This window comes from Saprolegnia parasitica (genome assembly GCF_000151545.1).
Source record: "Saprolegnia parasitica CBS 223.65 unplaced genomic scaffold supercont2.24, whole genome shotgun sequence".
Taxonomy (NCBI): Eukaryota; Oomycota; class Saprolegniomycetes; order Saprolegniales; family Saprolegniaceae; genus Saprolegnia; species Saprolegnia parasitica.
Genome location: NW_012156418.1, coordinates 151,688 through 168,330, shown reverse-complemented (window position 1 = coordinate 168,330; position 16,643 = coordinate 151,688). Strand labels below are relative to the sequence as shown.

At 62.5% G+C, this 16,643-nt stretch overlaps 7 protein-coding genes across 7 annotated transcripts; 3 read left to right on the top strand and 4 right to left on the bottom strand.

Annotated features, from left to right (window-relative positions):
• The first annotated feature begins 256 nt into the window (after positions 1-256).
• On the top strand, positions 257-1,455 carry SPRG_06252 (hypothetical protein). The gene is made up of 4 exons (XM_012345638.1): positions 257-850; positions 911-1,013; positions 1,058-1,285; positions 1,329-1,455. Exons 1-3 carry the CDS (start codon positions 316-318, stop codon positions 1,176-1,178), a joined length of 759 nt encoding a protein of 252 aa, XP_012201028.1. The 5' UTR covers positions 257-315; the 3' UTR covers positions 1,179-1,285; positions 1,329-1,455.
• SPRG_06251 (hypothetical protein) lies at positions 1,456-4,182 on the bottom strand (the record flags this gene model as incomplete). The annotated part of the gene is made up of 14 exons (XM_012345637.1): positions 1,456-1,494; positions 1,579-1,649; positions 1,696-1,921; positions 1,970-2,074; positions 2,130-2,322; positions 2,371-2,599; positions 2,649-2,790; positions 2,831-2,916; positions 2,962-3,070; positions 3,121-3,231; positions 3,279-3,440; positions 3,488-3,679; positions 3,719-3,775; positions 3,832-4,182. 14 exons carry the CDS (start codon positions 4,180-4,182, stop codon positions 1,456-1,458), a joined length of 2,073 nt encoding a protein of 690 aa, XP_012201027.1.
• Positions 4,183-4,430: 248 nt separating this feature from the next.
• SPRG_06250 (hypothetical protein) lies at positions 4,431-5,430 on the bottom strand (the record flags this gene model as incomplete). The annotated part of the gene is made up of 2 exons (XM_012345636.1): positions 4,431-4,582; positions 4,645-5,430. The coding sequence occupies 2 exons, from the start codon at positions 5,428-5,430 to the stop codon at positions 4,478-4,480; spliced, it is 891 nt and encodes a 296-aa protein (XP_012201026.1). The 3' UTR covers positions 4,431-4,477.
• A 192-nt stretch (positions 5,431-5,622) lies between these two features.
• On the bottom strand, positions 5,623-10,054 carry SPRG_06249 (hypothetical protein; the record flags this gene model as incomplete). The annotated part of the gene is made up of 8 exons (XM_012345635.1): positions 5,623-5,721; positions 5,771-5,967; positions 6,016-7,144; positions 7,201-7,569; positions 7,614-8,028; positions 8,073-8,113; positions 8,170-8,936; positions 8,986-10,054. 8 exons carry the CDS (start codon positions 10,052-10,054, stop codon positions 5,623-5,625), a joined length of 4,086 nt encoding a protein of 1,361 aa, XP_012201025.1.
• Positions 10,055-10,436: 382 nt separating this feature from the next.
• On the top strand, positions 10,437-11,406 carry SPRG_06248 (hypothetical protein; the record flags this gene model as incomplete). The annotated part of the gene is made up of 2 exons (XM_012345634.1): positions 10,437-11,015; positions 11,053-11,406. The coding sequence occupies 2 exons, from the start codon at positions 10,437-10,439 to the stop codon at positions 11,404-11,406; spliced, it is 933 nt and encodes a 310-aa protein (XP_012201024.1).
• Positions 11,407-11,495: 89 nt separating this feature from the next.
• SPRG_06247 (hypothetical protein) lies at positions 11,496-12,605 on the top strand. Its single transcript, XM_012345633.1, has one exon. The coding sequence runs from the start codon at positions 11,533-11,535 to the stop codon at positions 12,592-12,594; it is 1,062 nt and encodes a 353-aa protein (XP_012201023.1). The 5' UTR covers positions 11,496-11,532; the 3' UTR covers positions 12,595-12,605.
• A 47-nt stretch (positions 12,606-12,652) lies between these two features.
• Positions 12,653-16,582, bottom strand: SPRG_06246 (hypothetical protein; the record flags this gene model as incomplete). The annotated part of the gene is made up of 9 exons (XM_012345632.1): positions 12,653-14,002; positions 14,053-14,212; positions 14,257-14,767; positions 14,820-14,983; positions 15,034-15,106; positions 15,169-15,271; positions 15,323-15,883; positions 15,937-16,470; positions 16,532-16,582. The coding sequence occupies 9 exons, from the start codon at positions 16,580-16,582 to the stop codon at positions 12,653-12,655; spliced, it is 3,507 nt and encodes a 1,168-aa protein (XP_012201022.1).
• Positions 16,583-16,643: the final 61 nt, after the last annotated feature.

Genomic DNA, 16,643 nt, shown 5'->3' with positions numbered 1-16,643 from the left:
GTGTATGCTCACGCTGTGGCTACTTGGCGCGCGAGGCTTTTTTGTCGACGTCTTCGCGCGCGTTCGCGTCGGCGTCCGACGACGGCGACGCTCCAGGATTGCGGATACACGATGTGCACATATGTGGGTCACGGTGTAATCAATCATTGGTCGGACAACACTTCTCGAATCTTGCCCAATTGGTTCGTCAAGCCAATGAAGTCGCCTTCAACCGAAACCGCGCGTTGATTGGTCGGACGCCGATGGATTTTGACCAATCATCGGCCGGACAGCAGATCCGCGTTCTCTTGACGCACGGCCGAGAGCATCTGGAGCATGTCCGACGACGGCCACGAGACGCCGCTGCTTGACCACATCGTAGACGTCCCGCGCAAGCCGCGCCTCAACTCGGGCGACCGCGCCTGCGTCTCCGTCTTCTCGCTCGTGGCGCTGGGCGTCTGCTTGGCAGGGCCATCGGCGCTCTTGACGCCGCCGCCTGTTCCGCTGACGCCGACCACATATCTGGACCTGGCGTGGCATCAATGGACAGAGCCCAATGGCCACAGCCTGCGGCAAAGCGTGTTGGCGCCGACGCTCTCGTCGCTTGACTACGTGGACCTGGCGCCGTTCAGCTATGCCACGTACCGCACGCCGTGGCCGCCAGCGCGGTCGTTCAATTTGAGCATTCTCTCGGCGACCGACGACATGTACCTCGTCTTCGCGGCCAATGCGACGTCCAAGGCCTTCGTCGCGACGCACGACGCCCGCCATAAGAACATCATGACGCGCCACGAGACCCAACGCGTGGCAGTTGGCGCCAGCTCCACCTCTGCGTCTGTCGAGATTGTCCGAGCAACTGGCGGCGATACAGGTTGCGCATCTGCGAGACACGCCTGCCGGTTTCTTTCAGTGACACATGATGCTGCTCTAGGCTTGCAGCGCGGACCATCCCTTGTCTCGGTCACCTGGGACGAGGCGCACGCGCTGAGCAAGTGGACGCTGGAGCCAGGCCTCGTCGGCGAGCATCTGCGCATGTACGACCTCTGGCTATAAGATCTCCAGGGGCATGTATTTTTAGAGTCGAGCCAACATGGATGGCCGCGGTGCCGTGGCGGCGCTTCAAGGGGGGCCTCTGCCGCCGCTTTCGTGGCTCCAAACGGTCGTTCAGAGTCCATACGACGGCCGCAAGGGATACGTAGCGCTGGATGCGATCGGCTTGACGCAAGGGAGCATCTATTGGAACGGACGGCGCCTCGGGCGCTACGAAGGCAACGCGACGGCCGAGTTTGCTGTGCGCGTGGCGTCCGTACGTCGACATTCCGCTTTGAGTCATAACGTCGTGTCTGTAGACCAACTACTTGGTGCTGCTCGACGAGCGCGGCGTCGAGACCCTCAACCCGCGTCGCCTCCGAGTCACTTTGCGCATATAGGAATCCCACGCGACAACTGTCAACTTGAAACCTTGATATTTGTCCATTACGCGTGCTTGTCGAGGCGCTCGAAGCGGGCGCGCGTCTACAAGAGAGACGATCCAAGCAGATCTCGGGTGAGCGGGCACACAGTGGAAAACAGCCACAGACGCATGCAAGATAATAGTACCAGATGACTAATCTTCTCGCGCTGCGTCGACGCGGCCAGCACCGACGGGTTGGACGCGAGCGAGGTGCCGCCTACACGCCAACGTTCAAAGCAGCGTCATCATCAGAGTGGCGGTACCCAAGCCGGACGTATCGCCCGTGATCTGGCCGACGGTCGCGATCGGCGCCGTGATTCCCGTCCCAAGCTTGCCGAGGCCCTCGCCGGCCTTCCAGCCCATCATCTTGAGCATCTTCCCGCCAATGTTGGAGGCGTCGTCGAGAGGCTTGTCCACGTGGGAAACCTCGGTAACTATGGGTGCGGGCGTCGAGATCGGCTCGCCCCGCTCCACGACCCGTTCGCGCACCTATGTAAATATCCATCATGCGACGTGGGTGTGCTGCGGGATGCATACGAGCACGGCAGCTTGCTTGGCTTTGAGCACGTTTTGCTTGTGGAGGTCCGAGAGCTGTTCGTGCTTTTGAAGCTGCGCGTGCGAATTGAACTTGCGCCGGCAGAGCTACAGGCCGTCATTTGTATTTCAATACATCCATCCTTCTTGAATGCGAGCGTACCAAGCACACGGCCGGTGTAGACGGCTCGACGGGCGCCACGTCGGCCACGGGCGCCGTCGCCGGGTCGATCGATTGCTGGTGCGACCACTTGGCGATTTCATCCGCGTGCTTCTTCTTGACCGCTCCCGTGTGCAGCGTTGACGCTGGCATCGGCTGCGGCGGCAAGGCGACCGGCGCGCCCAAGGGCTTGGACCTACAACCGATGCGATTGCAACATCGACAAGAGCAGTGGGTTTGGTACGCCGACGTCTTGATGCCAAACGAAATGTTGAGCGCAGCTTTGGCCTTGGTCTTCTTCTTCGTTGACGCCGAGCTCGACGTCGGCACGGGGGCGTCGTCGAGCGGAGCCGGCGGCTCAAACACGCGGAACATCGACACCTCGTACGTGTAGTAGACGCCCGTGTAGCTGTTGTAGTACGTCTTGGTGCTCGGGTCGTAGTAAAACATACTGTCGGCGTCGTAATAGAGCCCTACCCCTCCGAGCATGAGCAACTGCATTTCGTTAAGAGCGCAACGCACCGTTCTCCGCGACAAAGACAAAGCTGCCGCCAGCCTCTTCGAACGAGAGCGGCCATGTCTTGCGTGGCGTCGCCGGCGTCTGCACGGCGGCCGCTGCGCTGTCAATCAGCGCGTCGACATCCAGCGCGCTCGCGGTGGCTCCCTACGTTTTCGGTGACCACGTATGCGCCCACAATGCGAACCTGGCTCGTGTACTGGGTGCCCATGCTCCACTGCGCCTGCTCCATCGCCGCTGCGACAAGTGCCTGCACGTTGCCACCGCTCATGCCTGATAGCCATGTCAGAGAAGGGTTGACGCAGGAATGTTTAGTACCAAACGCACGGGGCGCCATGTGGCCAGACTCTTGCGCAAACGCGACGCGGAGGGTCGTGCCGAGAAAGAAGACATCGGGGCCGAGCGCGGCCAAGGCCGACGAGGCCAGCTGGAGGCAGGACAAATGTAAGAGCTCCGAGATGAAGAGAGGCCGCGAACTTCGACAGAGTCAAACTCGGCAAATCCAAAGCCGCGCGAGACGTTGGTGCTGCGGTCGCGCACCAAGCGCACTTCCTTGAGCCCGACGGCGTTGGCAAAGAGATGCGCGAGCTACAGACGCACGTCCACGTGACGACGCGTTCAACGATATATGCTACCTCGGTCTCGGTCGCGGTCGGCGGCAGCGCGCGCACCACGAGAATGTGCGACGGTCCGCTGTGCGCCTCGAACCCGCCTTGCGGCACGTCGATCGAGTGCTCCGACTTGGGGTACCCGCACTTGAAGCACGCGACGCGCTTGGCAAAATTGGACACGTGGCACTACGAGACGCAGCTACGCGACGCATCGGCAAGCGCCAAACGCGTACCATTTCGCAGAGCCAGTCGCAGCGCAGTGGCGGCGCAAACGACGACTTTGTCCTGGGCGTCTCCGAGTACCCGATGGCGACGCCGCGGCCAAAGATGATGAGCGGCTCCGTCGCGTAGTGCTGCACGACGTACTGGGCGCTCTCGACGCTCGAAAAGTCCACAAAGGCAAAGCCGCGGCTCTCGCCCGTGACCTACGCGGCGTCAGCGTCGACGCGCGCAGCGCCACGGACCTTGTTGGTGATGATGCGCACAAACTGCGGTCCAAAGGGCGCGAGGATATTGACGAGCTATTGCAGGTTGCCGCGCTGAGAGACTTGAGAGAATCAATAATTGGATCGGGCACCTCGGCGTTGGTAAGCGCGAACGGCAGACCTTTGAGCATGAGGCTCGACGTGGGCTCGATGTGACGAGGCTGCTCTACGTGGCCGTCCGACGACGCGTGCGACGGTCGGCCCGACGTAGAGCGGCCCCCGTCGTCGCCTTGATGCATCGTTTGCTGGTCTTTCCAGTTGCCATCCATGTCGCGCGGTGGCCGCCGGTCGTCGTCGTACCGGCGCCGCTTGGACGCTTCGCGGCTCCGACTCCGACTCCGACTCCGACTGCGGCTACGGCGACCACGACTCCGACTCCGACGCGCGTCCCGGCGGCCCTCGTCGCGGGAACCACTGCGCTCCCAGCCACTGGCCGACTTCATCGATTTTGGCAAAAATGGAACTTGCCGGTTAGTTCACTTGCGACAGTCGGTCCATGCCGGTTAGCCCACTTGCGACAGTCGGTCCATACAAACGTCAAGTCATTCGATTCGCCCATATCTTGGCGCCAAGCACGCTGGTCGCCAAGAAAGCCGTTCGCATCGCCGAGCACTGCTCACTGCTGCTCATGCGCCTCGGACGCATTGCGCGCCAACGTACATGGTACATGCAGCCAAGCATGGATGGCATTATGAAGTATGAGGGCCTCGAAGAAGAGATCGATGCATTGGACACGAATTAGGCAAACGAGTCGAGGAGGCAGTTGGCGGCGGCGCTCTCGTTCTCATCGCAGGCCATGTAAGCGGCGAGGGCGTCGTCGCGGCCGAACCCGAGCGATTGCAGCTATTATTTTACGCGATGAGGACCCGTGCGACTGCGGAACCATACAAAAAAGCACATGATACCCGCAAGAGGACTGCCTCCTTTGCGTCGCTGGAATCGAAGCTCGTGGTTCGGATGGCAACAGCTTCGCCGTCGTCTGTACTAGCGTCCTTGGACTCTTCGACGTCCGACTCGTCGGTGAGAACGACCGCGTCGTTGTTGCCAACGGCCAGCGTCTTGTCGATGGCGTCCTGCATCATGTCGAGCGATAGCGTCGCGAGGGCGTCGAGCGAGCAGCCCTGGATCGCTTGCTGAAGCAAGTACGGCTGGTGCATGGCCACCGAGGCGAGCCGCGTGGCCGTGTCGTCCTCAAGGGTCGGCGGCAATATGTGCTCGGTCAAGTACGCGATCGCAGTCTCGACGCTGTTGTGGCTAAGACGTAGCGCGTGCTTGGCCTTTGCCACTGGAAAACCCATCGCCACGAGCTGTGCGATGCCACGGTCGTTGAGCGCCATGGGGCTGGTGGCGCGAGCGATCGGCGGCGGCGTCGGAAAGTCAAGCGCGCAGACGACGACACGCGCATCCAGCAGCGCAGCACCTATCGAGTCGCCGTCCGAGAGCATGCGCCCCGCCGCCGTCAGCATCTGGACGTCGGGCGGAAAGCCCACGTCGACCTGGAGCGCCTTGGCGAGTTCGATCGCAATCGCTTCCTTGAGCTGCAGTACCGAGTCGCCAAGCGCAACGCGCAGTGCGAACCTCTCATGAACGTCGACATCGTGCGTCTGCTTGAGCGCCCTCTTCTTGGACGGCGTTGGCTTTGTCATGGCTGTTGGCGGGAGGCGTCCCAGGACGATCACGGCGACCTCCATCGCGCCACACCAAAATTCAAGTCCGCGTATCCGGCGCTGTATCCGGAAGATACGCTTTCCGCCAACTCCCGTTGCTAGCTTGACCACCTTGGTGCCATGTTCAATAAGGTATCTTGCGCTTATTCTAAAACTTATTATGCTCGCTTGGCTTTCTTGGGATGCGCGAGGCGGCCCTTGCCCTTGCCGACGAACTTAGACACCGGGCTGCTCGGCAGGCACTGGGCTGCTCGGTGACTCGTATGCGTCGTCGCTCGAGACGTCGGCAAAGTCGAGCGTCTGTGCCGTCGCGCCCTACGCCATCACAATAATGCGCTCATTTTCAAACGCTGCACGCTAATACCTCGCGCGGTGCGGCTTGCTTGACATACGGCGACTCCACCGAGACGTTCCACTGCTGCACGGGCCGCGGGAGTGTCTTGGGGACCTCGACATCGTCCTCGTCCTCGTCGTTGTTGTCCTCGCTCTCGCTCTTGTTGTGGCCGGGTTTGGGCGAGAGAAAGAGTGTCTTGGCGAGGTTGTCGCTCAAGCCCGCGTCGCCTATGCAAGCCGTGACTACCCATCCGCATCGTCGATGAGTCGTCGTACTCGTGTCTCTTCGCTTGTCGTGCTCACGCTGGATGCGGGTGAGCGGCGTCATCATGGCCGCCTTCTTCGTGCTCAAGCCGCCGAGCGACGCGCGCTGGGACGCAAAGGACGTGGTTACGGGCGGCGCGGGGCGGCGTGTCGTCGTCTGCTCAAACTGGCGCAGGTCGTAGAGCACTTCCTTCGCCAGCTGCGGGTCGGCGGCGAGGATGTCGTGGACCTCTGCCTTGTAGAACGCAAAGAGCTCCTTGATGCAGTGCATGAGGTAGCGCATGACCGGACTCCGCTTGGCCTGCAGCGTGTGCTTGAGGCCAATCACGACCGGCACAACGTTCTCGATGAAATTCTTGCGCGACATTTTGGAGAGGAGCGACCGCTTCGCGTCTTGGAGGGTCGACGCCGGTGTGTCACCGGCTTCGAGGAGCTCTTCGTCGCGGTCCTTCGGCGCCGACAAGCGAATTTCGGGGCTGCTCAAGAGAATGAGTGCATCTTGGAGCACGGCCTCGATCGAGTTTTCCGATATCGTCGTCGGGTCCGACGCCAATCGGAGTGTGCCGTCGACCACGTCGTCGAGGACCTCCGTCACGAGCTTCATCGACACTTGCAGCTTTTGCTCGTCACGCATGTGCTGCAAAAGGAAGCGGTAGATGACGAGGCGCTTGGGGAAATGGAGGTTGCCCGACAAGCTCAGGTTCTGGAGCATCGGCGTCGAGATGACACCGGTCAGCGACGGCGTCGGGACGTTGTTGAACACAAAGACGGCTTCGACAAACTTCATGGTAAAGAGCGACGGTGTCTTGAGGAGGAGCGGGCCCGACAAAATGTGCTGCGCCAGGGACGCCATCTCCTCATGCGGGTCCACGAGCGCACGTAAAAAGTAGTGCAGGAGCGACTCCTTCCACTTGACATAGTCTTGCAGCAGGAGCTGCGAAAACAGCAGCAGCGTGTTGCGCCGCACGGCGTGGCTCCGGTCCAAAAGCGACGACGCGATCGTCGGGATGTACACGTCGACGACCGACGTCCACCGGATGCAGAGGTCGCCGAGCACGAGGAGGATGTTGGACCGAATCGCTTCGATCGGCGACGTCTGGAGCTCGCGCATGAACATGGTGATGCTCTCCTTTGCAAACGCCTACATACATCATGTACCCTTGATGCAGCATCGATACAGGGACCGAGGCATCCTACCTCGTCGGCCAGACAGGCTTTGCCGACAGCAACAAACGCCAATGCGCGGATTGACGCCGGGGTCTCAGCCACGTCGGCGGCGAGGCGCGGGAGAAGGTACCGTTGAAGCCGCGCCACGAGGCTACGCGGCAGTGCTGTCGACGCGCGGTCGTCGACGTCGAGCAGAACGAGGTCGCCCATCGTCTGGAGCGCGCGCTCGACGGTCGGCCACGACGGCGCGTCCGCATCGAGGACAGATGCGCACGCGTCATAGAGCGACGACCGCCACGCACTTCCGCCATGGATACCATGCAAGCCCTGAAGGGCAACCGGGATCAGGTTCAACGAATGTGCAAACCCTTGCAGCGCATCTTGGAGACCCGTTGCGAGCTAGTTGAAAGATTTAGATGACGGGATCATGACATGGCACCGACCTCGGTCGCTTGGGCTGTTGGCAGCTTCTCGGCCAGCGCGCAGAGCACGCGAAGAATGCGCAGCACGTTGTCGTCGTCCACGTCGTTGTGGAGATCGCGCGGCGTCGGCGTTCGGTCGGCCCAGCAGCCCGCAACGACCTTGGCGTCAGCGGCGCTCACGTCGTCGAGCACATCGCTGCGACACGCGAGCTCGTCGAGAAGCACCCAGCTAATGGTCCATTTGTCGTCGGTGCGACTGCGAACGCCGTCGATCGCGTGCCGCACGAGCTTGGCGGCCGACACGTCGCCTCGTTGGACCAAAAGGCGCACGGCCTTTTGGAGAAACCGGATGAGAAAGCTGTCGAGGTGCGCGAGCTGTGCGTAGACGGCGGCGACAAAGGCATCCGTTGCGTGCTTCTTGTGCCACTGCAACAGCCTACATCCGGTGGGTCAAGCGAACAATACGAGCTGCGAGTGTACCTCTCGAGCAAGATTTTCTCGACCAAACCAAGACAGCTTGTCTACACATAGCGACGACCACATGTCAATTTCGCGTCGGCGGATTGCATGGACGCACCTGCACCGTGGCCTCGGGGTCGAGGACGAGCGGCAGCACGCCAAGGTTCCACGTGACTTGAATGTCCTTGTCATTGGGCGACGCGGTGAGGAGCGTCGTCAGCGTCAGCATGGCTTGTTTGCGCACAATGATGGACGGGTCGGCGCAGCGTCCGTGGATGTCACCGAGAACGTCTGCGTCTGCGTGGCGCAGCAGTAGCACTTCAAGCACTTGGAGCGATGCTCGCCGGACATAGGTCTTGTCGTCAAAGAGGCGGTCGCGGCACAGCGCGAGGAGCTGCGCGTGGACCGTTGCGGACCGAAGGGAGGTCGGACACACGACCGCCGACGACGTGAGTGTCTCTGCGAGCACCGACGCAAACTGCTTTTGACTCGCATGCTCGCTGTTGATGGTGCCAAACGATAAAAGGGCCGCAATGCCCGCAATCGACTTGGTGCGCACGGTGGAGACCCGGTCGCACGCGCGGTGGCCCAGTATACGAAGCAGCGGCACGAGCCCCAGAAAGCTGTCATTGTCGCCGTCGGCGGCGCCAAAGACAGACGGCTCCAGCACGAGGTCGGCGAGCAATTCGACCGCAAACTGACGGTACTTGACCTTTTCGTGGCGCGCGTAGCTGTCGAGAAACGTCAAGAACATCGAGAGCGACGGTGGGCGGTGCAAGATGTGGTGCGAAAGCAGCTGCTGAATGCCGGCGCAAACCTTTTTCCGGTCGTCGCTCTTGTCGGGGATGCGCAAACAGAGCTGTTGGAGCACGCACAGCACGAGCTCTACAATCACCAATCACATCAGTCGTCTGCAGCAATGGCGTCCATGCACCGTCTGGAATCGGCTCGTCGTCGTCGTCATCGTCGTCGTTGTCCTCGTTGCTGGCAGGCATCTCGCGCAGGATGCCATCGATCGCATCGAGCGCCCACGTATGAAAGACGTGGGCGTGCCGGAGCTTGTCCCATGGGCCGGTCGGCAGCGCGTTGTCGCGCAGGGCGACACCCGGAATGAGCCGGCCCAGCACCAAGTGCACTGCGTCCGGCGACTGGTGCAGACATATCGTCTTTAAAATCTGGAGCGGCAACTCGGTCGGAGCGGCTCGCAGTAGCATAAAGTTGACGACCGAAAGGAGCGCATCGATTGTTGGCGTGAGCGCGTCGTGCTGCAACGCCACATGCGTCGTCGTGGCCACGAGGGAGTCGAGCACGCGCTGGCCCGACGCGACGAGGGCCGGGGACTGGACCGGCGCGCGACGGGTCTGGTGCTGCTTGCGCTTGAGCTGCCGTGGCATGTTGGGGTCAGCCACGTCGCTGTCGGGTGAGTACATGAGCGTCGCCCATGCGTGCAAAAGTCGCAGGACTTCACGGTACAGGAACGGGATAAAGACGCCAAAGGCCGAGCCGCCTGGGATTTGCAGCCACACGAGGTAGACGTGGGCCGCCATGAGACCGATTTCCATGGCTTCCATCGTCGGCACGATGCCTGCTGCGGCCTTGTCCATACCGAGCGCATGTGCAATGATAAGGTGCAAGGCGACGAGGAGGTGGCGGTGGCTACCGCCGGACGCCTCTTCGTCGTCGTCGTCGTTGTCGTCGACGGCATCTCGCTGCTGCATGATGCTCGTGAGGACACACTGCCAGAATTGCTTGGACGTCTCGGGTGTCTCGCACGTGCTCTCGAGGACGGCCGTGAAGGTGCCAGCGAGCGCCGAGAGCGCGTCCTTGGACACGTCGCGGAGGTAGTCATAGCCTTCTTCCGCGTCCGGCGTCGAGAGACCTTGCATGAGATGGGAGTAGATGTCGACGAGGATCTCTTCCGGGACTTCCCATAGCTCCAGTGCGCTCAAGCTGCGGCTAAGGTCTGTCCAGAGCGCAGCCCGCGCCGAGGCCCGCGTCGTCATGGCTTTTTAAAACTCAATTTTCATCCAATTAAATAATTTCGGGCCCGGTACCATACAAACGCCAATGCCAAACTGCAATTCGGCGCCAAGGATCAGCACAACACCACAAAGTATTAGGCGGTCGCCATACTGCTAGCGTCGAGGCTACGTACGATGAGATGCTTCGTCTTCTCGAAGGCGCTGTTGCCCGAACGACAGCGACGTGAGCTCACTGCTCTGTCCCTCGACGAGCCAACGGCGCGTTGGAATCCCGTTGGGTTTTCGGGGAATTGCTCGGAATCATATAAATCCTAATTTAATGATAGCTTGCCCTTTGTATGGCATTGCATTAAATGCATCTGGCCTGGATTTTGCAGATTCCAACACAATAACGCGATTTGCGATGGCTCCAGCAACGCCGACGATCGAGACGACCGACGTGCAGCTCCTCGAGGACGCGGTGGCCGGCGATCCGGATGCCATGGTGTCGCTACTGCACGCGTTCAGGAAGGAGCTCGCGACGAACCAAAAGTTGGTTCGCGACCAGCAGCGACAGCTCGCGGCGCTGCAAAAGGCGCACCAAGACCGCTTCGAGGCCCTCGAAGACTCGTACCACGACATGCAAGACCTCATGGACGTCCAGCTGACGGCGCTCGGAAAGCAGCGCACGCGTTTGCAAGCGCAGACTACCGTGCTCGACGACCTGCTCGAGGCGCAAGACAACGACGCGTTGCACACCCCGCAAAGCTCGCTCGCACCGGCGCCCAACAAATCGCCGAAGAAGCGTGTGACCGCGCCGGTCGCTACGGCTGTCGCGCCCAAGCGCGCCAAGATGGACATTCTCCCAGCAAAGCAACCAGAGGAGGCGCTCGAGTATTGCTGGGACCTCGGCCGCTGCGGCGCGCTGGCCTCCATCTCGGACGATCGGCGGCTTGTCAAGACGACAGCGAACGGCTGGAACGTGGTCATGGGCGACGGCATGGTGGACGTCTTCAGCGTGCAGCTCTTTTTACCCCAAGACCAAGGCCCACAACACGATAGCTTTGGGCTTTACGACCGAGCCCGATTTCTGGCGGCAGCCCTCGGCCGCGACGAATGTGTTTAACTTTTGCGACGCTGGCTGGTTCCTGAACGTGCGCAAGGGCACGCGTTGCTCGCGCGACGGCCACGACGACTCGGCTTTTGCGACCAGCTTGAAGAGCGGTGACGTGCTCACGGTGGTCTTTGACCGACCGCTGCGGACGATCCGGTTCTTGCGCAATGGCAACGCGCTCGGCAGCTCGCTCGGCGTTGCTTACGCGGACATTGCCGAGACGGAGCTGTACCCGGCGCTCGTGTCGTACGACCGCGGCGTCGGCGTGCAGTTGGTCTAAGCTCTGCCCACATTGCCGTACACTATTTCTGTTCAACATCATTGCATTTCATCGGAATAGTGTGAACGTGTAGATAGTGTGCAGGATGTCGGTGGGCCGGTATCGGTGGAAACGATCGAGACGAGCATGTCCCGTCCTCTGGTCATCCCGCGCTTCGCCGTGAGCGCGCATCTCCAGCTGCCGAACGAAGAATCACCGGCGGTCGCTACGCCAAGCAGCGCAGCGCCCGAGGCCGAGCTATCGACCCCTATGCTGCCGGCCGACGCACCCGACGACGGCGACGAGACGCTCGAGATGCTCAAGACCTTGCGCCAGGACTACGCCACGTCCAAGTTGCACATTCGCGCGCAACAGAAAAAGCTCGCGGACCTCCAGCGTTCGCAGCACTTGGCGCTCGAGGCCATGACATCGCATTTTGCCATGGTCACGCGGCAGCTCGATGCGCAGCGCAACGAGCTGGACAAGCAGTTTGTCCGCATCAGCCAGCGCCAAACGGCCCTCGACGCTCTTTTATCCCGGAGGCAGCCACTTGCGGCGAAGCGTGCGGCGCCGGCGCAGAAGCGCAAACTCTTTCATCACAAGCGCATCAAGGCCGAGGAGGCGACGATCGTGCTGCCCGTGCACGAGAGTCCACACGTGGCACACACGGACGTGACGTGGGACCTCGGGCGCTGCGGTCCGCTGAGCATGATCCGCAACCACCGGCGCACCGTCACCATGACGGCGGCCGGTTGGAACGTCGTCATTGGCGCGTCCGTCACGAGGCGCTTCTCGGTGCTTGTGACACTGCCAAAAAACAAGCACCACAACACGGTGGCCATCGGGCTCACGCACGAGCCCGACTTTTGGCAAGACCCGATCACGAACACGGCGCCCGTCTTCTTCTTCAACCACACGGGGTGGTACCTCAACGTGCGGAAAGGGTCGCTCTGCTCGCGCGACCACGACGACGCACCGTTTGCGTCCAAAATCAAGTCGGGCGACGTAATCACGTGCGTTTGGGACGCGGACGCGGGCTCGATCCGGTTCCTCCGCAACGAGCTGGACCTTGGCGTGGCGTTCGAGGGCATCTTTGGCTCGCACGACTGGCAGCTGTACCCCGCGCTCATCTCGTACGACAAGAACATCGAGGTGACGCTCCTCCACCCGACGACCGACGGCACGACGTCGCTGCCATCGGCCTTGTAAAACCAACCTTGTCAGTACCGTCGACGTGTCAAAATTGATTCATAATTGGATGCTCTTACTACAACGAGGGGGCGCGATGGACGTAGGCGAGTAGCCACGCGCGGAGGCTGCGACTTGCCCGATGGCGTGCGGTGGAGTGCGCCAGCGCAGTGTGCGCGCGTTGAATGGCACGGTGGTGGCACCACGCGACCCAGCAGTCGCGTACACGGCCGAGGTCCCGCGGCCGTCGATGCTGCGACAGCAGGCGGGCCACGGCGCGTCGGCGTTGCATTCGCTCGTGCCAGCGACGGACGCCGTGCAAGAGACCGAGCTGCGCGCGCACATTCACCGCATGCGCGACGAGCCACGTCGTCATCCAGCGCTCGCAGGCCACGCTGCGCCAATGCGCAAACCAGTGTCGCTGCCGGGACTGACGGTGGAGCTTGACGGCGCGCGCCGTGCGGTGCTGTCGATGCTTGCGCTCGTGGCAGTACGCGGCCCACCTACATCGCTTCATGCGTCTTCGTGTCGTACAGAGTGGGAAGCGGTACCGGCCAAAGCTCGTCGATTGCAGGCGATGCCGTTGGGACGATGAGAGCGTGCGCAGCTGGCGCTTCCGGCATGCGAACGTCTTGAGGCGCGCAAACGACCGCGAAAGAAGCGAACTAAAAAACACGTGGCGTGCCGTATAGAGCCGACGACGGAGGTCCGCCAGGTATCCTTGGAACGCGCGCCACTGCTGCCAGCTCTGGCGCAGGCTTTTCTTGCCAAAGTGCTGCTGCGCCTTGCGGAGCAGAGCTCGCGTCGCTTTCGCTACGCGCGAGGCGCCCACCCACCCAAGAAACGCGCGGCGGTGGACGTGCTGCAGCGTAAACACACACAGTCTCGCGGCGGTCGCCCGCCGATCGTGGGCGGTGTCGACAGCAATCGCGAGAGATAGAACACCAAGGCGTTGCTTGGTCGCAATCCAGTGGCTCTCGGCCATCGCAGTCGCCTCTCGGTCGCTGCGACGCCGAGCCGTGAAGCGACACCACCGTTCAAAGGTCGTCCGAGCACTCTGACTGCTCAGGTGGCTTCGCACGCGCTCCAAAAGACGGCCGTGCGCAACCCGTCGATCGGTGGTCGCCCGCCACGACCGGAAATGACACCGAAGCGCGCCTTTGTACGCAGCGCGGACAGCGGTGTGCTGCTGCATCCGGCTCTCGGACGCTGCGTCGGCGTGCACGCGCCATCGGGCCACCACGTGCGTGAGCCGAAGACGGCGGAGTCGGTCGGCGCTGCGTCGGTGCGACTGCACGACCTCAACGGCGCGTCGCCAGCGCAGAAAATGGACACAGAGCGACGACGCGCTAAAGTACGCGCGCGCGTGCAGCAGTTGCCGCGAGAAGTGGATGGCGTGGCGCCACGACTGCCACGCCGCGTGCAGCCGCTAGTAGAATCGTCGTCAGAGTGGATATTCGTCTCGGCCAGTGGGTCTACCTGGCGGCTGGCATGCAGACGCGCCATGCGAGCTTGGAGGCGGTCGACGCCGAAGCAGCGCCACGCCCGCCACACGCCTCGCAAGGTTCTTCTGCGTCGAAACGCGTGGGCGCGTGCGAGCTCGTCGGGCGAGACCGTCGACGCCGCAAGCGCGTTGACCCTAGACGCCGTCGCGACAAGGCCCGAGACGAGAGAGCGCCGTACCAACGCGTCAAGAACGACGTGAGGAGACGCCGTGTGTAGTGCACTTGGGCTTGCTGCTTTTGATAGCAAAGAAACGAGTACTCGATCCACGCGTCAAAGTGGCTCGACTGCGCTTTGTGTGCGAAATGCGCCGCCGCAATTTCGCGCGCGAGCGCCCGCTCCTTGTGAACGTAGCGGTACGCGACCCATGAGTCCAGCACCTGCACGAGGCGGCGTTGGCGCAGGTGCTCCATCGCTCGGCATTCCAGCACGTGGTAGCGCCGCCGCCCCGACGCAAACCGTCGCCACGCGCCAACGCCGAGTTCGAGCTTGAGGAGGCCAATGGCCTCGGCGCGCTCGACCGCCCTGGCGCGCTCGAGCCGTTTGCGATCGGACCGGTGGATCCACGACCGGAAACACGCACCGAGTTGTCGCTGTGTGCGCAACGTTCGCGCGTGTGCCAGCGCGCGCCGGCGACCGTGGGCGGCATGGAGAAAGCGCTGCCAGTGACGCCACGCCACGCGGTAGATGCCTATGCCATCGACTTCTTGCAGCGACGTTAGTTAGAGCAATGAAGTACGTACGCGTACTCGCCATGCGCGCTGCCACGTCAGCGCGTCGGGCCAAGTCGTGCTGCTGTTCGCATACCCGTCGCCAGTGGAGAAAGATGCGACGGCGCGTCTGGCGTAAGAAGAGCCACGTGCTCACCGTTGCATTCCGGGTCTTGCGCTGCGTGCGCGCCGTGTACCTAGCAAAAAAAGCCTTGTCGTCCTAGAAGCCACCGTGCCGGCTGCCTACCGTTGCCATGCTTGAAAGCATTTGAGACGACTCTGCAGATGCCATTGCCGGGTCGCGAGGCGGAGGAGACGAGCTGCCGTCGTATGCTGCCGCCATTGCTGCCACGCGGACCGACGGAGTGCCGACGACGGAGACCCTGGACAAGGGCCTCGTTATGCTGCTGGGCGCGCTGCTGCACGACCAGCCACTGAGCGAGGACGCGTTGGGAGGTCACGCGACTTTGATGGGCGCGTGCTCTCTACATCGCGCACGCGCTGTTATTGCAGCCGTTGGCTGCAAGGCCACGTACCTTGGACTGCTCCCGTGCGCTTGCTTTTTGGGCTTGAACATGCGACCAGGCGATGAGAACGCGGCGTCGAAGCCGCACGCGGTGCATCTGGAGACCTTCCCGCAGCCGCAGCTGCCGACGGTAGACATCGAGCCAGTGCGCGTAGACGCGGCGGCGCAGCCGCTGACGTGCATGGTCGGTTGCGACGCGCAGGTTCTGCTCCTTTTGCCGCCGCTGTCGAGCGTGCGAGGCCCACGCGCGTACGACACCTCGTTGCGTCAAGTCGACGATCGCGTGCACGGAGCGCCCGAGGCGTCGCCGAAGCTCGCGATCTTGAGCTGCGATGGCGTGCCACTGCCGGATGCGCCGCTGCAGACTCCGCTGCAGGTAATGCTCGGACGCCGCTCGCTTGGTGAGCGCTTTGGCCGCGAACGCACGCCACCGCTGCAGCACTCGACCGGCCATCACGTTGGCGCGGTACCCTAAACGCTCGGCGACGTCCTTTCGGAGCTGTTGCTGCCGCTCTGCCGTACGCGCCCAGGCGAGGAACGGCATGCACACTTGCTTCTGGCGCCGCCACGCCTACATACCACGTGGGATATCAGAGTGCATCCAACCTGCAGTGCGACGCTCACCGCAGCGGCGGTCGCGCGTTCTTCGCGTTCTCGACGCAAGCGACTTTGCGTCCACCAGCGGCGCACATGGCGGCGCTGCTGGTGCGCGAGGCTTTTCGTGTGCCCCAATAAAACGAGCGACCGAGTTTGGGCTCTTGCATTTGCTTCGTGGCGCCATTGCGTGACCCGCTGAGCAACCCGAAACCAAAGAAGGTGCTCGATGGTCTCACGTCGGCGCACGCGTCCGGCACGGCGCAGCTGCACGTACTGCCACCACTGATGCCACATCCGTCGCTGCAGGCCGCGTAGAAAGTACCGGCGCGCCTCGAGGGTCTGCGTTCGGCGCGTCACGCGGTCGTAACGATGTCGATGCCAGGAGGCAATCGCGCGCCGTAAACGCTGCGTCGCCCACTGGCCCGGCCAGCGTCGCTGGATCTGCTGACGTTGCAGAGCAAAGTGCCACGCCCGCCACGCGTGGCGAACCGAGTGATACTCGTGGAGCTCGTCCGCAATGGACAGTTGCTCGCGGGCGTGCGCTGCGTACGCAGCAAAATGCTACCCAGCGACGAAAAACACCGACGCCAACGCGATCGAGCCCACTGCGACTGCGCGCGACGTCGATGTGCGTTCTCGAGAGCGACCAAAGGGCGTTGCCGCTTTCCAGCATCCCAGTCGTCGACGGAGAAGTGCGTGGACGTAATGCCGGAGCGCGCGTCGGCGACCGCGTC

Bases quoted from the DNA above. Each gene is read 5' to 3' on its own strand.
- SPRG_06247 (XM_012345633.1), top strand. From the start codon at position 11,533: ATGTCCCGTCCTCTGGTCATCCCGCGCTTCGCCGTGAGCGCGCATCTC.
- SPRG_06252 (XM_012345638.1), top strand. From the start codon at position 316: ATGTCCGACGACGGCCACGAGACGCCGCTGCTTGACCACATCGTAGAC. The intron at 851-910 runs GTTGCGCATCTG...ATGCTGCTCTAG, and splicing joins AGCAACTGGCGGCGATACAG to GCTTGCAGCGCGGACCATCC. The intron at 1,014-1,057 runs GTACGACCTCTG...ATGTATTTTTAG, and splicing joins GTCGGCGAGCATCTGCGCAT to AGTCGAGCCAACATGGATGG.